The 26,559-nt window shown below is 39.1% G+C and overlaps 1 protein-coding gene across 8 annotated transcripts in view; it reads left to right on the plus strand.

The window, feature by feature from the left end:
• Nucleotides 1-26,559, plus strand: part of tdrd5 (tudor domain containing 5) — a 47,624-nt gene that overhangs the window by 13,337 nt on the left and 7,728 nt on the right. For 2 of the 8 annotated variants that reach the window (XM_044200154.1, XM_044200156.1), the window contains 2 exons: nt 5,339-5,383; nt 6,820-7,643. The exons of 1 other annotated variant lie outside the window; for it this stretch is intronic. In XM_044200154.1, the coding sequence (XP_044056089.1) occupies nt 5,339-5,383; nt 6,820-6,892 (118 nt within the window). In that variant the 3' untranslated portion in view covers nt 6,893-7,643. Of the gene's footprint in view, nt 1-5,338; nt 5,384-6,819; nt 7,650-26,559 lie in introns of those variants that run through there. 5 more of the 8 variants (XM_044200160.1, XM_044200157.1, XM_044200159.1 and 2 more) reach the window with 4 other exon arrangements.

Genomic DNA, 26,559 nt, shown 5'->3' on the forward strand with positions numbered 1-26,559 from the left:
ATGGCTGTCCTTTTTTTTAAAAAATGTGAATAAGCTCACGAATGCTTTTTGTTTAAAAAAAGGTTTTTGTTTGTGTTTTATAATTTTCTCAGAAGCCATCAAGATGTCTGTGATGTATTAAATGCTTTAATTTCCTTATACATATTAATATTGCTGTTCTAGACAGGGTTAAAACATTTCAAAATGCTGTTATAATGTACATTACAGAAACATGTGCGTCATAACAAATGTGATTTTATTTTGGAAGAATAAATCTTATTTGATAGAATATTTTAGTATTTTAATCTGTCATGTTATTCTTAGTAGTGGGTTTTAGTAGTGGATGTTTCTTTCTACTATTTCCTTCTTCACTTCAGTGGATCCAATGTCTGACATAAATATGTAGACCAGTTTTAAAACAGTGCTTTACATAAAGACAAAGCCTTTTTGCTTTATTCAAAAGAGCGTGCGTATTAACACACCTATCAGCAGTGTGCAGGAAAATTATTACAGCTAGAATATTTAAAATATGAATAGAGTACATTGTTAATACAATCCACACACGTAACCAAGAAATGATCTAAAATTCAAGCTTTCTCCTGGCCACTTCTCACCCTGTCAAGTTTCTGGCCCAGCACTTGGTCACTCATTCTGTTGAGCTGTAAATGAACAGGCACTCAAACACCCTTGATAGCTAAGGAATGTCAGAAGGCAAATACTGTAGTTAGATGCCACTGGTGTAAGCTATACACTTGAAATTCACCTCAGAGATTGTGTGGAACTCAGAATCAGAAATACTTTATTGATCCCTGAGGGCAAACTCTTTAAGCCATTAAAGAGTTTCCCCTCTGGGTCAACAATTGTCTCTGTTAATACTCATTTATTCATACATACTATGTATTTAATATTTTGTCTTTTTTTAGCTACACTAGCGGTGTGCCACCAGGGAAGGCGATGTTGGTCTCACACTAGTAAACCCCTGACTTTTCCTGTAACGCCACTATAAGGTTGACCTTTGTGGCTTTGACTGAAATGTCTCAACAACTATTGGATGGATTGCCATAAAATTTGGTGAAGACATTCATGTCTTGGTGCTAATTAGCAAAAGTTAACATGCTAACCTGCTGTACTAAGATGGTGAACATGGTAAACATACTGTATCTGCCCAACTTAAGCATGTTAGAATTGTCAGTCTGAACCATGGATGTATTATAAGAACTGGATACCGGAACCCAAGATGGCGCCTATTCAGTCCAATGAGAATTGCTTGCCTGGCGCATACACCAAAAAAGTGGGTATGCGACCCACTGAATATGCGCAGTAGTGTTTCTCCAGCTGGTCCCACCCACAAGTTCCTCCTGCTCGGCTCATAGACTTTACATTGTGATGACGTCACAGATTTTTAAATCACTTTTATTGGCTTGAGGAAAGTTTTAAAAACATAAAACCTCCATGGATAAAAAATTCACAAGAGTCATAATTTACCTTGTTAGAGTTTGTGGTGTCCTGTCAAAAAGTTTTACAGACGTCTCTTTTATAATGGTGGCCTATGGAGAAAACGTTTTTTTGGGCCGCAGGGGAAAAAGTTTTACCTATAGACCACCACTATAAATGAGACATCTGTAAAACCTTTGTCAGGACATCTCGAACCGCAAACAAGGTAAATTATTACGCTTTGTATTATGAAATGTAATCCATGAAGGTTTTATATTTGTAGAACTTACCCAGAGCCCAGAAAAGTAGCTTTTATTTGTGTGATGTCATCCCAATGTAAAGTCTGTCGGCCGAGCGGGAGAAACACTAATGCACATGTACAGTGGACTGCACTACGTGGACGTAAACCTGGAAGCTAGAAAACATTTTTGGCTCATGTGCTTGCCAAGTAATTTTTAACAAAATGAATGTGTGCCATTTTTAAGAGTCCGGTATCCAGTTCCTATAGTACATCCATGGTTAGCATGCTAACGTTAGCATGTAGTACAAAGCAGCGCTGTAACTTGGTAAAGCCTCACAGAACCGCTAACATGGCTGTAGACTTATTTTTGTTTCCCTGCTGAATCCTACAGTGTAGAACAAGTTGTAACTTAATTTAGAAAATGCTCTAGTCTAGTTTTTTGATTTCAGTGTTGGTCTAGTAATTCTGCAGTTGTAGTGCCTTTCCTCTTCTCTGGTTCTACTAAGCTCATCCGTACAATGCCAATGTGACCTTGAGCGAGGGAATTAATCCATACTTTGCCTCATCCTGTTGAGTCACTCAAACTTCTTTTGTTTATACAAATGCTTTCCTGCATTTGACTTGCGTGACTCAGCTCTTCCAATGAGGCTGCATGCGAACAGCCGCATCTTAAAACCGCATCTCAGAGGGAATATGAATGACTAAAGAGACAAGATCAGAGTACAGGAACAATGAATAAAACAAGACACCAAGGAGACCATCCCTAAACTCAATGACGCTCATTGCCGTGAGTCAAGGCACTTTACTGAGCCGAGCTGACAGTTATGGAGCTATAAAGTGTTTGTGTTATTTAGCAGAGCTGCCCACACAACCCATAATAGATTCAAAGCCTCTCGACGATACCAAAACCTACTTTCTTCACTTAATTTTCCCAAAAGGAGTTAAAAAAATAGCTAATGTAATATATGCATCCTTTTGAAACCGATGGAAAGCCTAGAACGTGAAACTAGAGCTCAAGTTACCAAAATGTGCTTGGACTTGGAAGGTTAAAGCAGAATGTGGAGTCCTGGATCATTAGTCTCCATCCTGCTGGGCTCCCTGACCTTTACTGGCTCAACCAATTACCTTTCTAAAAGGCTCCTGATGAGAATAGCTCCTCCTCTCACTCTAACACAGCAACGCAATAAGGAGCATTAACCTACACACACGCACACACATTTCCTGCTTTTACAACACAGACATACAATGACACCGTACAACCTACATTTACATACATGACAAATATTACACCTGTTTTAGCCTCTTTACATTGGCTCCCTGTTTGTTTTAGGATTGATTTTAAGATCTTGTTGATTATTTTTAAGGCTCTTCATGGCGTAGTTTGAGATCTTTGGGCAAGGGTCTTCTGCTTTTGCTATCAGGGCCCTGAGGCTCTGTAACAGCCTTGCCTGAAGAAATTAGGTTGTCTGAGTCAGCGTCTTCGTTTAAGTCTCTTCTCAAAACACATTTTTATCAGAAAGCATATCCTGATTTTACCTGAACTGGCTGTTTATTTTATTGCTTTTGTGTATTTTATTTCTTTATATTTCATCATTCACTGTGGTATTTTATTTCTCTTGTTGTGAAGCACTTTGTACTTCGTTTTGATAAGTGCTCTATAAATAAAGTTGTATTATTATTATTATTATTATTATTATTATATTGTATATACGAAAACACACTTATCTTTGTTTGTAACACAAACCTTAAAAACCTTAAAAAACAGATAAGTATAAGTTTTTTGTAAGTCAAGTACATGACAATCCGAACTACATACACATTACAAGGCATTGCATGATACAGGCTCTATTTTTATGTGTGTGACTGATACACATTTTTTTACCTACAGAGTGAGGACATTTTGGCCGGTCCTCACAACTTCAAAGGGCTGTTTAAAGGTTAAGACTTGGTTTTAGGGGTTAGGTTAGAATTAGGTTATGGTTAGGGTTAGGCATTTAGTTGTGATGGTTAGGGTATGAGGCTAGGGAATGCATTATGTCAATGACAGTTCTGACAAAGGTAGAAGTACAAGGATGTGTGTGTGGGTGTGTCTCAAACACACAGTAAACCTTATTAAAATGGAGAGTAATGTGGTTGCTGCTGAAATAGCAGGCAACAGCAGCAGAGCATCAGTGTGCTGAATGAAGCATGATCGGATGGCTTTGATTTGTAGTCGAGACCCTAAACCAGACAAGAAGACTGCTTTTGTTTAAGAGGCGTTGGTTTGCTGATTAGAGTATGAGAGGACGGGTGCTATTGATCATCTGGATGTTTGTATCCAGTTTTTACATTTAGATTGCGTTAATGAATCTTTATTAATGAACCTTTAATGTTTTCACCTGAGCAGGAGCTGTCTGATAGCTAAAAAGCTGTCATAGTCTATTAACAAAATCAATCGAATGGATCACTGATGCCATGATGAGTTCACAGTCAAACAGAAATTAACCATGTCTGCTCACTTCTTTTGACAGTCAGGTGTTGACTGTGCAGGACAAAGAACTTAAATATGGCCACCAGAGGGCAGTAGTGGAAAGTAACGAAGTACAGTACATTTACGCTAAGTACTGTACTTAAGTGAAATTTTAGGGTACTTATATTACTTATATTTCCATTTTCTGCAAAAAAATGTTTTACCTCTACGCCACTACATTTCAGGGGAAACGCACATTTTACTCCACTACATTTATCTGACAGCCATAGTTACTAGTTACTTTACAGATTAAGATTTTAGATAAAAACACAAACTTATAAATTTCATTGATTGATCAAAGATTAAACCAGTGGTTCCCAACCTTTTTCACTCGTGACCCCTTACAAAAAAAGCAGTTTGGGCTCCTTGTCACATTTCATAAGTCTATGAGTTGTTAGCAGGTCTCCCAAACAGACATTTCCCCTCTAAACTTGTCATGTAGTTTCATTTAAATAATAGTTTGGAGCTCAAAGAGGCAAAAGTAAGATTTGATGTAACATTTCACCCAAAACAGCAAAGATTAGAAAACACATTTGTGTAGCAGAATTTTGTTTTTTCTTCTTTCTTGTCCCATGAATGATGTCATGACCCCTCAGATTGATATTGTGACTCTTTAGGGGGGACCCAACCACTGGACTAACCTAGCTAAATATATAGAGTTAGGTAGTTTAGTGGTTAAAACTAGCTCCACCTCAACAAACTACAACAGTAAAATGCTACTTAGACATTGACACATTCGTAATAACAATCTATTCATGTGATTTATACTGATCTATCAGTCAGTGGACATTTCTCTGCAGAACAAGTACTTTTACTTGTGATACTTTAATGTGCAGTGTTATGTGTTGCCAAATCACAGGAATACAAAGGACAGTAACAGTAGACTAGTATTTTCTCTGTTCTCCAGTCTCTTCTTTTATTTAATAGCTTTTTTCAGTGAGGGATTTCTACAGTTTTGTGTGTTTATATTTGTCTGTTTGTGTTGGCGGTGGATTTTCACGCTGCTTGTGGGATCAGCTTCTTGACCAGAATGTTTAGGGATGATTAGCAGCATAATCTGGTCTTCCTCTTTCCTTCCAGCCATCCTTCCTACATTGCTTGTTTTAATGTCTTCCCTGCAGCCCAGCTTCATTTGCAACAAGCTTTTTATGTGCTGTGCTTTTGGATTTTTGTAGGTTACTTTGGTGTGCACACGTGTTCAATCCGTCTGCTTTTACAAGGTGAGTGATTCTGGATGTCCATGTGTGCATTCTAATAGGGTGTGTAGTATTTGAGGTTTGTTTGTGAGCAGCTGTGTGCATGTGAAATTATATGCTGTGTGTAAATGAGGGTGTATTAAGTCACACTCATCATTTCTAGAAGAGAGGAGCCCCTATTTTTATCCCTGTGTCGAAATTCTTATCTGCTGTATTAATTTGAAGACAATTCAAAGAAGAGTGGAGAGAAGCTTCATTCTCCTGCTAATCCCTCAGGCCTCTGGTTCTGCTACTTCTACACACACGCACGCACACACACACACACACACACACACACACAAACACATATCAGCAGGACCAGCACTCCTAATGAAGCTTTTCCACTCTACACATTGGATTTACGTGTCATGCTTAGTTAACAGTTTCCTTGTTCCTTCTACTGACTCCAAACAGTACTTTAATCACCACTACACGAACAAGAATTTGTCTTGTTGATATGGGCAAGATTATTTGTGTCACTCTTAATCAAAAGAATGGTCTACAAGGGCTTCACAGGTCCATATTCAAGGCAATGACATTCCTCTCAACTTTAAAGGAATTTTGGGAAATGTGCTCATTGCCGAGAGTTAGATGAAAAGATCAGTACCACTCTCATCACAGCTAGCCTCGTTCTGTCCAACGTTCAGAAATACCTAACAACACCTCTACAATTCACTAATGAACATGTTATATCTTGTCTGTTTAATTCATACACAAACAAAAATGTTAAAGAGACAATTTGTGGTTTTATGGGAAGTTGCGTGCCGTACATTTTTTGGCAACCAGCAGCTGTGCACGGTGACTTCCTGGACACCTCACAGTGATGACAAGCACTTCACTCCCCGTTAAAGCACCACTTGTAGTTTTTACATTTCTCTTTGTGTACAGATTAAACAAAGAAGATATAACATGTAAATTAACACATTTTATAGGTATTGGTAGGCAGATTTTTCAACTTTGGACAGAGCCAGTTTGGTGGTATCAATCTTCTCATCAAATAAGTGTATTTCCTAAAAATAATGTTCATTAACAGTTAACCCTCATGACAAACACAGGACATCATCACCCTAATGAGCTACTGGAAGGCATACAGTACAGTTGACAACATCAGTTTATATACTAGAACTAAATGGTTTTATCTATAACTTAAAGTATAAAGAGAACTCCAGCTGATTGTGTGTCAACACATCTCAACAGAAAAATGAACTGTATCTCTTTTTTTGAGTGAAGTGATCATCACTGATTCATCTGACAGTTTTGTGTTTTTCTTCTACTCCAGATGTGTTAGCTAACCAGCACTGTCAATATTGAATGGACACTAATGGTTAGCTAGCCAACAATGAACATTATAGTAGTGCCTGTAGAAGTGATTACTTGTAATTTTTTTATTCTTTGTCTTACATTTTTACCTTTTTCTAAAGAAAGGGCATCCTGCCACTTGTCGTGGCATCATGCCACCCTTATAATTCCCAGCCCTGCCTCCTGTCGGTCTGAGAATTTATGGAGGCCTTGAAGAGACCGTGGGGGGCTGAGGGAGCTGCCTGTTGGAAGGACAGAGGGAAAGAAGGACTGATGGCTGAATCCCATTTCTTCGCCTCACCCTTATCCTCGATGTCCCAGTTTAAACTTTTTCCTGTGAAGTGAAGTGACTGTTTAGCCCTCCTTCCTTACAGCAAATCTAGTTTTCAGGAGGATTTGAGTCTGTAACTACTATGTTTATCCTCTCAGGAACTAATCTAAATAGTGACTGACATAACATCCAAACAACCCAGAATTAATTTCCACTGTAGTTATATTGAATGGGACTTTTCCTCAGAAAAACCCATGTCATTTCTAACAAATTTACAAGTTACTTCCAGGAATTAATTAGCTGTAAGTTTGGCAGTTCCAACAGAAACACTAGCACCACCAATTTTACAGCTGCACTTGAGTGATCTTTACAGACAAGCTACCCTTTTGCTAGTATAGAGGGATGCAGGAGATGTTGTTGGCACTTCCATTCATTGTTGGATGAATCAGAGCTAGCTGCTGCCAGAAATCTGATGGTAAAATAAAGCAGCAGATCATTAAACAGATTAACCACCATTAATCACAGATAACTTTGAGAATGAAAGTTCATTTTTTACCTTGGAAACAAAAGTTTGACCAAAAAAAACTTAAGGCCAACTTACTAACTCTGGCCAGGATGTTTGGGATCCGGAGCAGGCAGAATTGCAGTGGAGGTAATGGCGGTGGAGATGGTGTGGAATGGCTGGAAACACTGACAAACTGTCATGGCCGTAAAAAGTGTATTATTTTGTTAACTGATTAAACACAACTTTTACATACATAATAATTTCAGGGCTGTTTCATAGGATTGTTTACTGTTTTAATTCAGTTTAACGTTTGTTGTGTCCATCTTCTGTGTATCTGTGGGGACTGATATGGTTGTTGATCAGCAACAAAACCCCCTACAATCTCTACTTCTGCCTGCAGTCATTCTCAACTGCTCAGAGATGCAGTGTAACAAGCCCCTTTACAATACATTGGCAAAAATTATAGCAAATTCCAAAGCAGCTTTATTATTCCTGTATTCAGCATGGTGGAAATATGCAGGGTAGTTGTTGAAATTGAAATATTAAGTATGACTCTTTCTTACACAACCATTGTCCATATTCAGGTCAGTTCAGGTTCCTCAGACCACCTGCTACGCTTCCTACTGTTCTCCACCTGGATGCAGATGTGGCCAGTATTGCCAGCTGAGCTCCAGGCTCAGTTAATATGTGATGGCACACCCTGACAGTTCCATTAAACCATATTTATGGCAGCCACAAGTAATCGATATGCAGATACGCCAGGCTGTCCGCATTCGCACAATTGTCTTTGGTCCAGCAGTGCAATGCATCAAACTGCCATGCTTAGTGACAACAGAGACAATATACACCACCACTGGGTATTGTTTGTCCCCATAGACCATCTCTTCCCTCTCTCTGTCTCTTATCCTGTCTTTCCTCCTCCATCTTTTCCTCACCCTATCGTCTCTTTTGCTATCCTTCTCTATTTGAAGAAACACTTTTTAGTTTGTACTGAAAATCTTTCATTCTATAAAAATATTCTATATAAAATATGTCCATTAAACAGACATTATAGAAAGATATATTCTATGTATGAATGTTCCTGTAAGGAGTGTTTGCCCTCCAATAAGTACTGTGAATATAGTTGAAACCTCTCTGCTCACTCCATTGTCAGTCCCTTTGGTGCATTAGACAGGGTTTGTACAACAAAAGACACTCCGCTATACAACATATCTGGGATGAGCAGGCTTAGACCCATTCATATAGGCAACATCACAAACCAGCAGTGTGTTCTGCCTTGCACAGCTGAGCATGAGCAGTAACTGTCAGTGGGACTCACAGCAATCCTTCAGTTTACAGTCATTAGGTAAAACAACAGTCTGCAGCTTTTTCACCAAAGACAGTTTCCGTGTTAAAGACGTGCAAAATAAATGGAGTCAAGGGTGACAGAACATTGATGTTGGATGATTCTGCAAAATCTTGGATTACATTCAATGACAAAATGTTTGAATGCTCAGTTATCTATTTATACAATATCCAGGCATGGGAACTATAGTATGGTTAAGGTAAGGGACAGATTGTGCTTATGGTAAATATACAATGGTTAGGGTTAGACATCTAAAACACTTAATGGTAGTTAGAGAAAGATTATGGTTTAAAAACAAACAACATTAGTTGCTGATCTGTGATGGGGCCCAAAGTCTGGCCTTCTGCGTGACAGTCAGACTCTCTATATGACTACCAACCACTGCAACCTGCAGACCCTTACTTTGAGCCACACTACATTTTAGGCCCTATATTCTGCTTTGGCACTGAATGTTGTCATTAGATGTAAACTGTGTGCTGTGAAGTTGTCCAGTATGAACATAATGTCTTGGGATACTGAACTGCTCTATGAAGATTGTGTTTATAGAAGTGTAATAAGCACTCATCCAGCATCACAGTGACTCGGCTTCACTTCCAAGCAATGGTGCTTAAAGCTTGGTCGGGTTCACTTAAACATGATGGTTAGTTTTCTTGAATGGAAAGCATCTGAGGTTTATAGATGTTCCGAACGCCATGCCACCCTGGCCTTGACCCATAATGGCGGAGAAAATAGATCGATGTAGATGGATCAATAGATAGACATTCTAATGAATTAGTTATACCAGCTCAATGAGAATAATATGAATGTGAACGTCTAATTGCTGAACTTTCTGGACAGTTCTTGCAGGGATGTTGTGGTTGTGTGTTTGGAAACATTTTACTCAAAGGAAAAAAAAGTATCTCCTGAAAAAGTGCCCTGTATCATTGCTAGTTCCTGCCTATGCTAGATTGCTGGTGACTGATTGTGTAGAATATACTCATTTATTGTGATTTGAAAAGTTGCATATCTGCACTTGTGTTAGCATAGATAGATGTCGATGTTAACTGGCTGTGTGTAACCGATCTTAAGCCAATGTTGTCTGTCTTCAGTTAAGTGATAAAACTTTGTATTAAGAGAAAGCAGCGCTGAATGAAGAGCAGACAGAGCAGTAGGTCACCTGATGAATGGCTTCATTTACAGCCAGCAACATTATGCTTAGTCATGATCAATCATCACACACATGCCTTGCCTCCTCTCCTCTTCTTCTCGCCTCCTCTCCTCTTCTATTTCATCTTCTTCCCTCCTCTCTCCTTCCCATCTCTCCTCTGCTGTCCTCCTCATCTCCTGCTTTTCTGCTCTACACTTCTCTCCCTTTATTTTCCTCTTCCCTTGCCCCCTGTTTTCTCACCCTCTTTTCACCCTCCCTTATCTTTTCTCTTCCTTTCCTCGCTCCTCTTCATCTCTTCTCTGCTTCCACGCTATCTTTTCAGGGATGTCCATATGTAGGAAAATCACCAGTAATCGTGTTTATTAAGTTATATTTTAAAGTGACATTGACCAGCTGAAAATTAAAGTTCTGTATATATTACAACATAATAACTAGAAATCCCTGTGGAACATAACGTTACTTAAAAGTTTTAGGTTATACTAGATCAAACTTTTGCCCTATGTCATGCATTGCCTCCATCTCCCAGTTTAGTTTAATATCCAATTTGTAATTATTTTTTTGTTGTTGCCGTATGCAGTTTCTCATTTTAGTGCATTTTGTCTGAAAAATGTAACTAAAGTACTGTAAAGACATCACCCATTTATATTAAAAAAAGCTTAGTGTGAAGGAGAAGGAACATGTTACGCCCTACTGGTGAAGCGCTTTGCTTTGTGGTAAAAATTAAGTATTTGGCGACTCCATGACTAACAGAGAAAGCCTGTCCACACCTTCCTGGTCAACAGTCGAGTTAGTAATGATAAGGTCCATAATGCTTTAGGAACTGGGATTTCCAAAATGGGGATCAACAGGGAAAACAGTCACATAAAAAAATGTCATAAAGTTTTTAAGTACAGTATCACTTTGAATCCCTTAAGTCACTTAAGGCATTTTTGTATTGTGTTTTTTCCAGTGTGGATGGCAAACTTTTAGAAAGTTGTCTTAAAAAGTTTATTTGGACGGAAAGATTTGACATGCAAACTGATCTCTATTCACATAAGTGTGGACATGGCCAGAGAGACAACAGTCAGTACAGTAAAATACCAGGGATGGGCAAGTCCAGATAAGCATCAAGTCAGAGCTGCCTCCCAGCACAGGAAATAGCATTAGCTTTGTTGTCACACACACACACACACACAGTGACCTCTTCCTCCTCAGGTTTCCATAGAGATACTGCTCGCTCTTTACACACTCCCAAACAGCTGGTCTTGTGAAGGCTAGTGTGTGTGCATACATGTGTGTATGTGCTTCCATCAATTTTAATGGTTGTTATGTTCATTGTATATGTCATACGCATGCAATACCAGATACACTGCTTTATTAGATTTTATAGAGGCTCCACCTTCAATGCCAGTACTCATTGGATGGTGTTTCAGCACTGCACTTCCCAGAACCCACCTGTCAATCAAACTGTGGGTGGGACTTTGGATTTTATGTTGATGCAGTTTTGGCAGATGGGATTTTTTTTTGTCTGTTAAACCATAGTAACTATCACCATTCATGTGAACTACCCATGTCTTCTTCTGTTTAATCAAAACAACATATAATTGTGAAACATGTCAAACTGCACGGAGGAGAATCTCACATTGTCCTTCATGAACGACATCTGTTTTTCTTCTTCCGTCTCCATATTGAACTTGACTGTGAGATTCAAACCTCTGGCTCGAGCTCATCACCTGTAATGGATAGCTTGTCTGGCAGACCGATTGAACAATTACAACAAGCCAATGTTTAGTAAAATAAATGGTTAAAGCCAGTCTCATTCATTCTCATCAAAAACAATTAGCCTGCTCCACGACAAGTTGTTGCAACAGTGTTAACCACCATACCAAACCACCACCTTTTCCAAGTTTTACACAACGTATTCTTGTATTTGCTGGAACATTACAGTTATTTTTGAAACCACTATCTGACCTCTGACCAGTGAATCTGGCCCCCCCAAAAAAATCTAAAAAACAAGAAATCTTGAAATGAATCGTGTTTTATTGAACGAGCGCCTTTCATTTCTTGAGACGTGTATATATATATATATATATATATATATATATATATATATATATATATATATATATATATATATATATATATATATGTGTGTGTGTGTGTCTCTATATTCTATAGACATTTCAGTTTTTTTTTTTTTTTTTTTTTTTTTTTAGTAGTGGTGGTTGTGGATGACCTTGGTTTTGGTTTAAAGAAATAGTTCTACATTTTGGGCACTATGCTTATTTGTCCCTGCTCCCAGCCAAGAAATAGTTCAGCACATAACCCCCCGTACAACCACAACTTACAACGTGTAATTTTTACAGGTTTTTTTTTACACTTTTTGTATCGATTAAACACACAAGATATAACATGCTAATTAGAGGTGCTGGTAGTTGAATTTTGTAATTTTTGGGTAGAACCAGGCTAGCTGTTTCCCTCTGTTTCCGGTATTTATGCTAAGCTAAGCTAACCAGCCGCTGGCTGTCACTTTATATTTAGTGCACAGACATGAAAATGGTATTGATCTTCTCATATAACTCTCAGCAAGAAAGCGAATAATAGTTATTTCCCAAAATGTCAAATTATTCCTTTCATTTTGGTCCCACTGCAGCTTAAACTCATTATGTTTATTTTTTAAAACATCTCTTTATTCTGCTATAAATAAAAAGCTCCACTCTGCTTCACATTCATCTGGTTCTCTAAACTCTGGGAGCTGGCCAGGACAATCCGTCTACTGAGCAGCACCAGTGGAGTGGCTAGGGATGAGGGCCTTGCTCAATGGCAGATGTGTTCACTTTCCCCCCCTAGATATATCCAGCTGCTTTAACATTTGTACCAGTGACTAATTTTGAAGACAACAAGGCCTACTATTTCTCATAGGCACAATCTTTGTCTGTATTTTGGACAACTAAGGGTAAAATCCATTTCTGCAGCAGTGAAGGCAGTTTTCTAGCTCAATGAACACAGATGAAGTACGATGCGGTACAACCAGCACTCCCTGCAGCTTTATCTCTGCTGTGTAGCTGTGAACTATCATGAACAGACGCTGCTGTTTCAGGGAAAGTTTTCTCTCCATTTTTAACTGTGTTAAAATTATCTTTTTAGCATTGAGGGCATTTACCAATTTACTGTGGGTGTGTCTCATAGGATAAGGGTCAGATGGGTATGGCTGTGAATGTAAGGCTAGTGGCCAAAGAGTCCCAGCAACAATGAGCAGGAAGGAAAAGATGAGGAGACAAGTGTTCAGCATGCTTAACATCAGCCTCAAAACAGATGACAGCTCATTAGGTTGAATGGCAGTTGTGGCAGGAATCCGAGGGGCAAGACTAGTAATACACTTTTTGTCTCTGAAAAATGGCAAATCAGAATCCAAAATAAGAATGCGCTTTACTTTCATTTCCGTTTGAATAAAACGGTCTAAAAATGTAATGTGTTCCTATCCTGTTCTTGTCCATACATTTCGGACAGTTTTAAATCAGATGGATATTTCAGCAACACACAACACAAGCTTTGACAGTATGCTAGACTTTAATTTATGATTTTTTGCTTATTTCTGCTTTACAAAGCAGACTTGGATGGACAGCAGTTAAATTACTGAGGTACTTGTGCTTTCAGCCAAACATTGTTAACAGCAGGTTTAAAGCAGCTATTCTGCTGTATCCTGTCACTGCAGATCAACATCATGAATGACGAAGTGTATACGATGTTGGCTTTCAGTACCTGAAAAACCCCCCATCATTTAATCATAACAGTAAAATATTTTACATTATAGGATGTTTCAAGTGTGAAATTACTGCCTTGAAGAGGTAAAGATCAAATTATTAGCATGCATGTAAATTAACTCACTGAAATACTTGCTGTGCATTGACTATTGCAGAGAAACTGCACACTGTTTTATTTATAAGCCAAAAGTTTCAAAAGACATCAGAAACCACAGTTGCTGCAGAGTTCCTAATTAAGAAAAAGGAGCACGTTTCAGCCCATCAGGTCACCTTCAGTGTAGAGATTCATGAAAGTGGAACCACTTTAATTACTCTTCTTTTGAACTCTTAACATGTCTTACTAAAGGTTTGTTTGCTCTTTTATCTCTCTCAACCTGATTGTTGAAAGCTTTTGAAATAGGTGTTTTCTGAACCCCAAACCAGATTCCCTGACTTCCGCCACCCTCATCTTCCCAACTGTAGTTCAGGAGTATGAATCTGTGAGTGTCTCAGTTTTGTAGTGTAGCACAGCCCTGTTTGGTCAGCCAGGCCTTCCCTCTCTGTCGATATTTGCGTTGACTTGGTTTCAACAGTAAGTAGATTAAGGAACCAGTGATTGAGGGCAAATCAATTACTGGTGCTCAGTGGTCTGTGTTTGGGGGGTTTACTGTAGCATTTATTTACTGTGTACAGGGCACAACCACATTACCCAGCCTCCTCTTCTAATGGGAACATCCTTAACAAACCATCACTATAATATTCAGGTTATAATCCTTATAGAAACTTATGTGTCCATAGTGATCAATAGTGATTTTATAATAATCTGATGTTACCTAATCAACTAACAGAAGATTTGAAAAAGCACATCATACAGTGCGTTTTATATCTTCTATTGGCATCACTATAATGTTGTTACTATGTCCATATATGGACTTATTGTTTGTAATATTTGGTTAATTTATTGTATATTATATATGTTTCCTCTCTATAGTATTTTATCATTTAAATGTTTCTATAATACTCTTAGCAACTACTGCATGTGCCTATAGTGGTACAATTGTGTTTTTACAGTGACATTATTGTACTTTATGGTATTTATCCTCTTAATCATTATATTTCTATAAGCTGTAGTACACATTGGGGAATTACTGGCGGTCATACAGTGCTTAATGATTTGTTACTGTATTTGTGGTCTTATTAGTATCAGTGACAATTACAATATTCTACAGGCATACAGTGAAGTGGAACTTCAGTGGCAAAGCGTGTACAGACCATACTAGAGCCTACTTCTTATGATATTTTAGTACTAATTTCTGTAATAACAACTTTATATGTCCAGAAATATTTTATAGTATCCCTCTGAAATGTACCATATCAGGTTCTTTGCCAGGGGAGGTAGTGTCATGCGGGGCGGCTCCTCTCCTCCCACCGCCTCCTGCAAGTCCGCCCAGCAGCGGACTCCGTCATTTCGCATCCTCGTTCCTCACTTGTTGGATGTGTCCGATTTAATTTCTGTGGTTTCAAGCCTCCTGGTGGTCGTTTGCCCTCTTGGAGTCCTGAGAATATCACTATTGTGTGTGAAGGTTAAAGCGTTTTTACAGGTTACATGCGCGTAAAAAGCGCTTATCCTGAAGCGTTGTCTTCGCCCTTACCTGTTTGTTTGCTCCGGTTGCATACGTGTACTACACTCCGTTTTTCGGTGTCTACCCGTCGTGGCTGTCTCTGCTGCTGTCCCTCTGACCTCTAGTCTGCTGGTCCTTCAGTGGGAGTGTTGGGTTTTCCTGGCGGCGTTGTGCGCTCTGGACTCCGGCTCACCCTTGGAGAAGTTCCGCCGCAGTCCCATGTACAGCGCTTCTCTGCTCTCCTCCTGCTGTGATAAGGATGCTGGTGGCTTTTCGTGGTCAAACTCCACAGGATTAGCCTGAGTTGAACAAACGGACCATGTAACCAGATCAGGTATGTGCAATGATGAAAGGTCTGTTATATCTGTGGAAAAGCTTTTTAAATGCCCCAGGCTCTGCAAATATCAGAGGTGGCAGATACTTATTTGACTCGGACAGTTGATGTGAAGGAGGCGCCCTCATTCAGTTGCAGTAGCGAAAATGTAAAGGTTCACACTGCCTAGCATAGAGATTTGTGACTTCAATTCAATTCCACTTTCAATTCAACCGACGTGTCTTAAAGGCTGCCAGAGGAGAGGAAGTGACAGTGAAGCAGCTCAGCAGGAGCTGGAGTCTTGGGGTTTTGCCATTTTGCTGCTGCTGTGATCTTCTTTCACGCTGGTTCAGTCTGGTCTGGGTGGCCTGCTGCTGCTGGCATTTAGTAAAAAAAAGACTGCATCATTTCTAATTGAAAAGATGAAGTAAGGGAGTGACTGCCAGGGCTAGTGGTTGAATACCCACTTGGGTCACCTGTATTTAAATTATATTCAATCATGAAGCATTTTTGACAGAAAGAGGGCACAGGTGAAGGTCCTGAGTCTCAGTGGGTTGAGCAAAGCACTGCTGGGGTTAGAGGGGTTCTATTCCCACTGGAGCCAGTCCTGTTGAAAATGGTTCAGTTGAAAGTGCGTCATTATGTTTTACACTGAATACCTATCGATAATGTGACAGTATTTGATGGAGGATTGCTTATATAAGATGTTAGACCAAAAAAAAAACCAGAGGAACAGTTATTGTTAATGGGAACATGGTACCCAAACAAGCAGAGGCATTTACTGGTCATTTCACTCAGCTATAAAGTTCCTAAGTTTATATAATTTGTAATGCAGCCTTTCAGACTAGGAGAAGACAAATCTCTAGTCGCACCTTACAATAATCATATGTCAACATATCACCCAGATGGTGGTGTTCTGCTCCTGTTACGGTTTGAAATATACAAATACTGTTTATTGGTTTCTTATGTTTACTTGTTGGCTGTAAGCAGGATGGCTTTTTATAAATACAGTAGACATCCTGCAATAGATAAAAAAAAATTCAATTTGCTCCAAGTTTTATTTTCCTATAAATGAGCAATTTCAATAATTAAACAACATGTTTAAAACCTCTCTGACTGTTTGCAATGGCCCTTGACAGTGTGTGGCAGTGTCACTGTATCTGCTTACTGTATCTCTCTCTCAAATATGTTCATATTAAACATAGAAACAAAACCTTCCAAGTTAAATATCCCTCCACTATGTGCACTTGGCTGCTAAAGTACAGTATGTGCAGTGTATTGATCTCCCACATCAGCAGGCAGCAGCAGGTGCTGTGCTGCTCTGACCCATTTCTCACAGAGGAAGCTGGAAAATACAGCTTGACTAAATAACTGTTGAGCAGCCTCTCTATATCCTCCTGTCTCCACCCCGCCCCAAAACACACACTCACACAAACAACAACACACACACAAGCACACACACTTCTTAATTCATCCACCTCCAGTGGCTGTGATACAACAGGAAGTGGACTGATTTCCCAGAGGAGTCTGCAGTCAGGGCTGTCACAGCTAACACAGCAGCAACAGACAAAATGTATTTAATACACAGGTTGTATAATGGTGTGCTGTGCCAACAGTTCAAAACACTGAGGGAAATTACAACTAGCTGCTAGCAACATTTGATCTGTTAGTGCTAAGTTGTTCTGTAACAGCCTTGCTGGCTGGGAAACTAAATATTTGATCGACCTCAGTTAATTTAGGAAACAGTTAGCCTAAGCTGCCTTATTAACCCAGACAAATCATCATCATGGCTCGTCATTATCGCTGCTAGGAGACTATTTCTATTACCAGTTTTGGTGATATTTGCATTTTTGCTTTAGTTAAAGAAATACTGGGATGATTTAACCTAGTTTGGACTGATGAAACCTTTTCAAAACCTGTTGGACAAACTCACTGTTTGGTGTTTTGATTTCAACCAAAAGCAACGATATATTGGTCACATACATCCTTACCATCCTGCAGATGTAAGCACTGTAAAAGTTGTCACTTTGATAATGCTATTGCTGTGCTAATCTGTGTCCTAATGCAGACACTGAGAACTGGCCTTGTATAAGCATCTGTATTTTAAAAGTTTTATAGTCTTCTTGGATAAATGTTCCTTCAGCATTTTGAGTCATGGCCGGGCAACTAAAAAATACATTAAAGAAGCTCAAACTGAAGAGCAAAGCAGGCTGGTCAAAAGTAAGCCATCTAGTGAAGCACATGTGGTGGAATTTTGCTGTTAAGCATGACCCACAATCTTGCATCATGTCCACACAAGATTGGTATGAAAATCTGAAGGTAAGTGGGCTTTGTGACACAAGTCATACTGCAATTAAATTAATAAGAGTCCCAACATTATCACCGACTTAAACCTGCTCTGGGTTGTGTGGAATTTAAATGAGCCTTTTTTTATATCAAAGTAGAGACACTGTAACTATAAAAAAGGTGTGTGAGTCATAGATTTTGTCTCTCTTGCTCAGCCTACCTTTAGTTGTAAAGTCATGTCTTACTTACTCCTGCTGATACTCCATTCAGTGTATTTTCTGGGACAACATGCATGGGAGAGTGTTTCAAGGTTGTGGTAGTGTTGTATATATAGTACGTGTTTGTGTGTGTTTGTTGGGTCGGGGTGGTCTCAAACTACCCTGGGAAAGTGTTTCAGTGTTTCAGGGGTGGTGTGTGAATTATTGAAAAGCCCTCAAGGTTTTTCTGGCTTGTGGATCAGTATTTCTTGCCGTACAGTTGTGAGTCAAGTGAACCGTAGTCACACTTTAAAGGTGAGACGAGCTGTGTCCAAACTGCACTGCAGCATTAGCAGGACAGGAAACATAACTCCGGCATCAGTCACACCATCTCTACCAGTGGTCATGGTAGACCACATAAGGTCTACCATGACCAACCAGCTATAATTTTAGAATAGATTTGAATCTCCAGATGATGGCTGGTCTCTGTCAGCAGAGTCTGGGATAAAAAGAAAAGCCACTTTTACCCATGGATGTGTTAAACAAAGAATGAGGAATCCATTTGTTCCAGTGGAAGTTGCATCTTGTACCTAGCACATACAAAAAGTCTCCCACTTCCTACTCACTGTGCACATAACAATTTAACATTAGCATTTCTCTGGCTGTGCCTGGCAGATTGCCGTATGTGAATGACGCCAAAATAATATGTTGATATGTACGGCTCTTGATACAGCTTTAAACTATACTGGACATTAAACCTAATGGTTAAAATTGTGTCACGGCACAGGTAGTATTGGAGAAAGGATTCATGTTACGTCTAGAGCAATTAATCACATTGCGTCTTGTGACTATAATAGCTACTAACAGGCCACGACATACGCCATCACGTAAGGATGCTGGCCCACCTACCCCTGTGAGCTCGAGACAGTGTTGTGTCACTCGACCTGGTGGTGCTTCCTTTGTAATAGATGTGTATGGCAAAAATAATTTTTGGGTCTAAGGATGTCATGTGTTCCAACTGTGGCTACCATGCCAATCACTGCACGTTCCAGTGCCACCAGTCGTCTCTGCAACCATTCAAGTTTTCACAAACAGTTTGCAGATGATGGCTGGTCACTAGTGAAGAAATGGTCAGTTGATAATGAATTAGTCGATTAATAATTGCTTAGTTTACTGTAATTTTGATTATTAGATGTTTTGTTATTTATCAAGCACAAAATACCACAGAGTTGTTGATCACAGCGTCACAAATACAAAGATTTGCTTGCTTTTCTCCATTTCATATCACTAACTTCTGATCAGACAAAATCTGGGCACACACAATATATAGGTCTCTAATATACTTATTACTTATTTTCACATTTGAGATTTTTGCATAAGTGATGATGAAATAAGCCCCTGCTTTTATCAAAAATAAACTGTAAAACCCAGCAGGTTGTTTATCAAAACATACCACATTTTTAAAGTCTTTCACAATCCTTAAATCCTCCATCCTGCTGGTACAGCAAATATCCCCTCTTGTTTACAATGAATCAGAACCTGAGCCAATTTTACAGGATGCAATATCCCCATTGCTTGACCTAAACAAAGATGGCTACCTGTCTCCTACTCCTTACTTGGCCAGTTACCATAGACTGACAGGGAAAAGTAAAACTTTTATTTAAAATATTGTAGTTTGTTGTTATTAGTTCATAGTAGACAATGATAAAAACACAAGGGGAAAAAAGGGGGAAGAGGTAGATTGCATTATGTTGCATTAATTTCAGTTGCTTAGGTGGCTGGGATCACAACTTGCGACTCTTACTGTGGCGTTGCGCAAGGTGATGTGAGGCACACGGATGTGAACGCAGCTCTGAAGCGCAGCCAGGCTGAGTGAGGTTGAGGCCAGTGAGAGGAAGGCTTGTTGGCAGAGCCGGAGGCCTCTGGAACAGAAATACAGTTATCTGCTAACGTAGCTCTACTGCTGCTGGCTGCTGTATCTGTGGTGACTCATCAAAAACGCACACACACACACACACACAAACATCCACACTTATAGAGACACTTCCAGACATAATCAGACTGACAAACATAAGCGCGCACAAAAGACTGACAAAATACTCTTTGACATTTACATACTCACACACAGATATGCGCCTTGAGACATAAACAGACAAATACAATCATCTGAATGCTAAGACACACATGGACATTGACAAACACATACCATATACACTCTCTCTGCCTTTTGGTACTGTAAGCCAGAGTGACATTTCCTCCAAATCAAAAGTCACATAACATTTGGTGGAATTACTTTGAACCACAGATTTCCTGGAATAGAGATTGATAATAAGATGTGATATGTACAAGAACACAAGTTGGAAATATGAACAGTTCAAAACATGACCTTCACACTCTTACTTTGACCACCTATTTCTCTTCTCTCACTGTTCATGTATGAGCCTCCTTATTTTTGTCTTAAATCATCTTTCATAAAATTTCAGCCCTCGTCATTACCCACCAGTTCCCCGACTTTGTTTTATTCATCATTATTTGAATTGTAGAGCTGATCCTGTAGCAGCCCTCTTACACAAGCATTGCTTGAAGCTTAAATAAAAACATTTGCACTTGCAATAAGCAGCTGCAATACCCTAGATCACCAACATACATGCAGTGAATAGTAAGGAGGAAAAAGGTCGGAGGTCACAGGACCCAGATAATATTCCTGAGTTGAACATGGAAGACATATTTGCTAAAATATATATTCATTATGAATAAAACATGTCACACAGCTGAGATTTAACTGTAATCCTGCTGACGTCAAGACTTTCAACTGGAATTTATAAAGTTATTGATAACGTTATATGATCGTGTTCTACTCTACCATCCATGAAAGAAAATGTTGTAATATGAATTTCACGAGTAAGATTAAAAAAAAAACTATTGGAATGGAACAAAATTATCTTAAGCTGGCACTTGAATAACATGCATTTCATAAGAGAAGGTATCTTTGAGGAAACCAAAAATTCACAAATAAATAACACTTTCATGTGATAATAGTAATCATACTGTGGTCATAATAATTTCTTTTTCTGGGACAAGTAAATGCCTTAGACATGCCTCATAAGGTATGTCAGAGAGGTCACCAGACACAATAAACTCGGTGAAATGGGTGTATGAGGAGGTTGTGGGATTTCCACAGTCTGTTATTGCTTTTATCTATTCCCTCCTGCTAACAATATGCTAGAGATTTAACCATTTCCCAAGTTGTGTCTCTATTTCTTGACCCAAACAAAGATGGCACGTGGAAACAATAGCTGCATGCTTTCCAGTTAGCAGTTTACTCAGGAGAAAAGGTTTGTGGCTGATGGACATGTATTCAAAACAGATTTGTAAAATTACCTCCTGAGTTTTACTGATGTTCATTTTTTGACAAAACAGTGAGTTATTGAAATCATCAGTAAAAGTATCTAATATGAAAACAATGACAATAATAACAATAGCCTAACTAATGCAGAGAGATGAGAGGAGATCTGAGTCGTTGTTTGTCCTGGAAGTTTTTCCCCTTCTGTGTGTGTGCCCAGCTGTTAGCAGGATGACACTGTGGCTTCAGTTACAGTCCTGTAAGCTGAAGGTCATAGGTTCAGTTTTTTGCACAGTCATGTGCCTTGAACAGCACTCTGAAATTCACACCTGCTCATTCTTTGTAAGGCTGGCGGCAAAGCATATGGTTTTCAGGCCGGTTTATCTCTAATTTATCCATTTTGACAGCTGTGGGAAAGGCTTGGTAGGGATCGAAGGTTACAAAGACATGTCTGGTAGTTTGACGGCTTCACAGACTCTGTTGACAGACTGTTCAAGGCGGCCATGTTTTATATTTAGAATCAGAATCAGAGTACAACCTCACATTTGACATCATTCAGGATAGGATTGGAAATGTAAAAGTGGAAGTACAGTAATGTTTGTTTGATCCCTAGACCTTAGAGAGGAAGCAGTTGAAGCTGTACTACTTTACAATAACTGCTATGTCATTAGGTCATATATTTTTATATAGTAATATATACAGTATAGTAGGAATACGCTGTGGAAATCCACTTCCAGTGTAACATGCATCGGTTCAATGGCTAATTCTAAGGTTGATGGTTTAATGGGGAAAAAAGGATATCTACTGGTCCTTAGAAAAAGCTGACAACTCATTGAACCCTAACCTGTACTCCTGCTCTTTTGCTCCTGAGCAAGGCACCTCAGCAGCCCTGCCTTCATCATGCTGGCCCTACCATCTGTGGCTGTACTCCCTCACTTTATTAACTGTCACAGATAAAATGTCCATGTGAATGTATGCTAATGTAATATTCGTGGTACATTACTCCCTCAAAGATAGAAGCTGGACCATTTCATTTCCTTTTACGAGACTGCTGTGCTGACCAGCAGAATGGAGGTACAGTAATTACAGTTTCCCCGGCTGCCTGCTGCCCTGTCCTGTGTGTGCGTTCAGTGATGCTGCTCTGCTGCCAAGTGTGAAAGAGAAGCTGGCATATCGCAGGACAGCAGCGGAGAAGCTGAGTAGCCATAATGAAACCTCTGCAAACCTCGTAAAGCAGGGAGACGTAGAGTTGTATGCATGTTTAATGTCAAGTCCTTTTCCTGCTCAAGTTCTTCACTGTAAATCTGTCTGAACTTGACATAAATTAACTAGAAAATCAATTCAAGCCTTCCAGTTTGAAGTGCGCTCAGCGAATCAGTGGCTCAGTTTTTAGAACTGTCCCCTCAAAACCAGAGGCAGTAGTTTGTTGGTTCCGATTGTTTTTGACTATTAAAGAGTAACTTGAAAAGTTGTTTTTTCGGTTCTCTCTGGTTGAACGTTTCAAGTTATTTTACCTCTGGTTGGGTCAGAAATGTGCTCTGTTGCACCTGTAACCACACCCAACAGTGATGTCACTGGGTCCGAGAGTGCACCTGTACATCACTGCATCAAGGTGAGAAGCTAAACCACTGGAGGTTAGCAAAGACAAGATTTACATCGGGTTTTAAGTTACTCTTTAACATGCTGTGGTTGTGATTGTATGTTTGTTTGTCTGCATGTTCTTGTGACCGACCCAAACCTGTCTAGGTTGTTTCCTTCCTTGTACCCAAAGCATGCTGGGATAGACACCCAGTGGGTACAGACAATGACTTCAGTTTATAATTTTGAAGTACCACTTTTTAGTGAAGTGGACTTGTTGAAGTGTTTGTTTTATGATTGATAATGTCTACTGCCAATCAAATAATGATAAGACAATTGTTGCTAAGATCAATTAGTGTGTGAAAACTGATATACACCATCTGTATTCACTTTCATGTCTCAGTGGGTTTGACTTTGGACCTCATTATGCTGATGGTGAATTGAAGATGTTTCCACTTTGCAGCCAGTTGCGCTTGATAAAAGCATTCAGCAAAATTTGGTTAGCTGAAAGCAATACTATTACACAGTGCCCTTCTCGCATTGTGTTTCTGTTCTGTGCTCCTGTACTTCCTTTTCATTGGGTTGTTGTTTACAACAGCAATGGTTCTGTATATATTTTTTAACCCCATTCAATAAGCATTTAAAGAACACGGATGTACGGGATGTTCATAACAGCGTAAACCCAAATCAGCACAAAATTCTCCTGAAATAATTTTATGGCATGGTAAATTTTTTTTTATCAATATCAGACAGATATAGGCGATGTTTGAACAGAACAAACAGTCAGCATCTATGGACAACAACTAGTGCAGCTTTACCTTTCATGTTTGCTGAGCATTGCTGCAGGTTGCTGTGTCTACATCTGTTTCATATCTAAATGTGTTTGGGGATGTTTATCCTGAAGAAATGAGCTGAGCTCCATGTTCTGTTCTGACACCATCCTGCTGTACTTTCGTACTGGTCCACACATTTAAACCTGGGAGCTGACTGTTGTGAACACAATCTGCTACTGTAGGCTCCAGCTACAGCAGTTACTCCAGTCCAATGACTTGCGTAAGGGCACTACAACAGCTTTTGTTGCGTTATAGGAAGGTTTTATTCTTTCGGTGCAGCACAGAGACTTTCACAGTCAGTCCAGAGTTTCTATCAGTTGTTGTTACAGGCTTCTCATCAGATCTAATCATTACTGTTATTAAGTGAAGCACGTTTGAGCAAAATCTCCCTCATGCAGTAGTTTATTAGCTCTCTGCTGCGAGTTTTGTGCCCGTTGTGGTTTTTAATGGACTCACTAGAAAGCCCTCGCAGACACCAGTAGCTTTGTCACTGATGTGATTTGAACTGATAGATTTTGAGAAAATGTTAAATAATTATGCTCTGTTGTTATGTGTTTTGTGTCATGTGCGTTATCTGACCCCACTCTGTTACCAACAGCCATTTATTCAGCTGGTACTAGCTACTGTCATAAGTAGTTATAGTCGTCCTAAGCTACTTTCCTTTAATATATACATTTTTGTTTTCACTAAACAATAAGAATAAAACATTTTCTATATATAGCAGAATTCATGAAATGAATGCAGCTCACAGTGCTTTGCACAAAAGAAGAAAAAATACCCCAGAAAAATTATATAAACTAGTACAACATACAGGATAAAATGATCTTTATTGAACTTTATTAAAATAATACTCTTCAAGATAAGCTGTTAAGGTCAAAACAATGCAGTCTAATTAGAATCAAACTGTGAAAAGTATAGAGAAAGAGATATATGTGAATAGAGAAAGGGCAACAGAAACTGAGTTTATGGTGGGTAGATATGTCTAGAATATTGGCAGTGAATCTAGAAAATTTCAAGTGTCAATAGAAAACGCTGGCTGCCTTTGGAGGAATCAAGAATTTGAACAGTATTAGCAGTAGTCATAGAGCAGTAATAGTAGTAGTTGTGATCATAGAAGTTGCAGTTTAGTTACAATAGTAGTAGTATTAGCAGCAACAGTAGTCGTGGTTGTAACAGCAGTAAAAGTGCAGTAGAACCATAGAGGGTAGAAGTCAGCTAGGAGACCCATAACCATCCCACTGGCCTGGATATGTAGTGATAGGCCTATATGGAAAGGGAGGAAATTGAATTTGACGTGTGTATAAAAATTACAGATGGACCATGAGTAATGAATCTTTCACTTGATGATGTGAGTAAAGGTATTCACCACATCTTGAGTCACAGCGAGTGTGTAGAAAGGCTGAATCAGGAGCTGGCAGGCTGGAGTACAGTAGCCTGGAGAGCTGCATAACGGCATAATGTACACCAGTTATAAATCTGCCAGCAGCATATAAGGCATCAGAACATAGTCCAGATAGGACCTAGAAAAAGACTGAAGCTGTCTTCCAATTCTCTGTCGTCCTATCTCTCTCCATCTTCACAGGGACAAAGGCGTTTTACCACCTATATTGATCATGTGCTTTTATAGGGCCAAGAAGATCATTCTGGGCAGTGGTTCTTCACATTCATTGCATTCTTTGCCCCAAATGATCTGAACCTTTAGTTCAAGTAATTGAACTAAAATGTTCAGTGTCATCAATCTCTGCCAACTGGGCCTTAACTGCTGCGACAGCTTAAGAGGGAAGATGGGATAACGGTTGGTTGAGCTCCTGTAGGTCCCCCAGTACATGAGGAAGGTTTTCAAGGTCACTTGTAAGTGTTTGCATCTTGGAAGTTAATCTACTTATTATCTGGAGCATTATTTTATCAAAAACCTGTAGTTGTAAAATAGTGAAAGACAGTTCGTTATTATGTTGTTAATTTTAGCACAGTGTTGTAAAGATCTAAAAGTTAGAATTATTCCTTGCTCATGAGTATATGTTGTTTCATCTTTTCCATTTCATTTTGTTTTGTTTGTACAGGATGTTTCCCACTGACAGTCCCACAAATGTCTGCTCTCGTAGCAGGATTATTGAATAAAAATGACAGGGTTTTTTTCTGTAAAGCACTTCGTAGCATATGAAAAAAATTAAATAAAACCACAATTTTAACAGCTGATGTCATGTCACAAAAAGAAAGGGTTGCTTGTGTTTTGCAATCCAGAGTAGCTGCCAGTCCAGGCCTTTTTGTTTTCTTTGTGTCATTAAGCGCCTGTATTTGTGCACATATTGAGTTCATGAAATTCTCAAATTTTCTGCATTCAGTGGCTCCTCTCCTTTTTTCTTTGTTATTATGGATCCATTTCCACAGTTTTTTTGTGAACTGCTGATATGTAACATGAACCATCTAAGACTGGAGATGTTATTCTCTCCTATGAAAGTGTTTACAGATCATTCAATCCCTTTTCCATTGTGGGCATGGGTGGAACAGATAAATCATCAGAGGGGGAGTAGAGCTCTTGTTAAGGATCACTCTTCAACCAACCAAAAATAATAATGGACAGAATGCAAAGTATATGCATACTTATGTCCTATTACTTCCGGAACACATTTAACTAGTAAAGTAATTAAACACAAATAATTTTTTTGAGCTGCTACAACTTTCATATTTATTGCATATGGA

The sequence above is a fragment of the Siniperca chuatsi genome, linkage group LG6 (genome assembly GCF_020085105.1).
Source record: "Siniperca chuatsi isolate FFG_IHB_CAS linkage group LG6, ASM2008510v1, whole genome shotgun sequence".
Classification (NCBI taxonomy): domain Eukaryota; kingdom Metazoa; phylum Chordata; class Actinopteri; order Centrarchiformes; family Sinipercidae; genus Siniperca; species Siniperca chuatsi.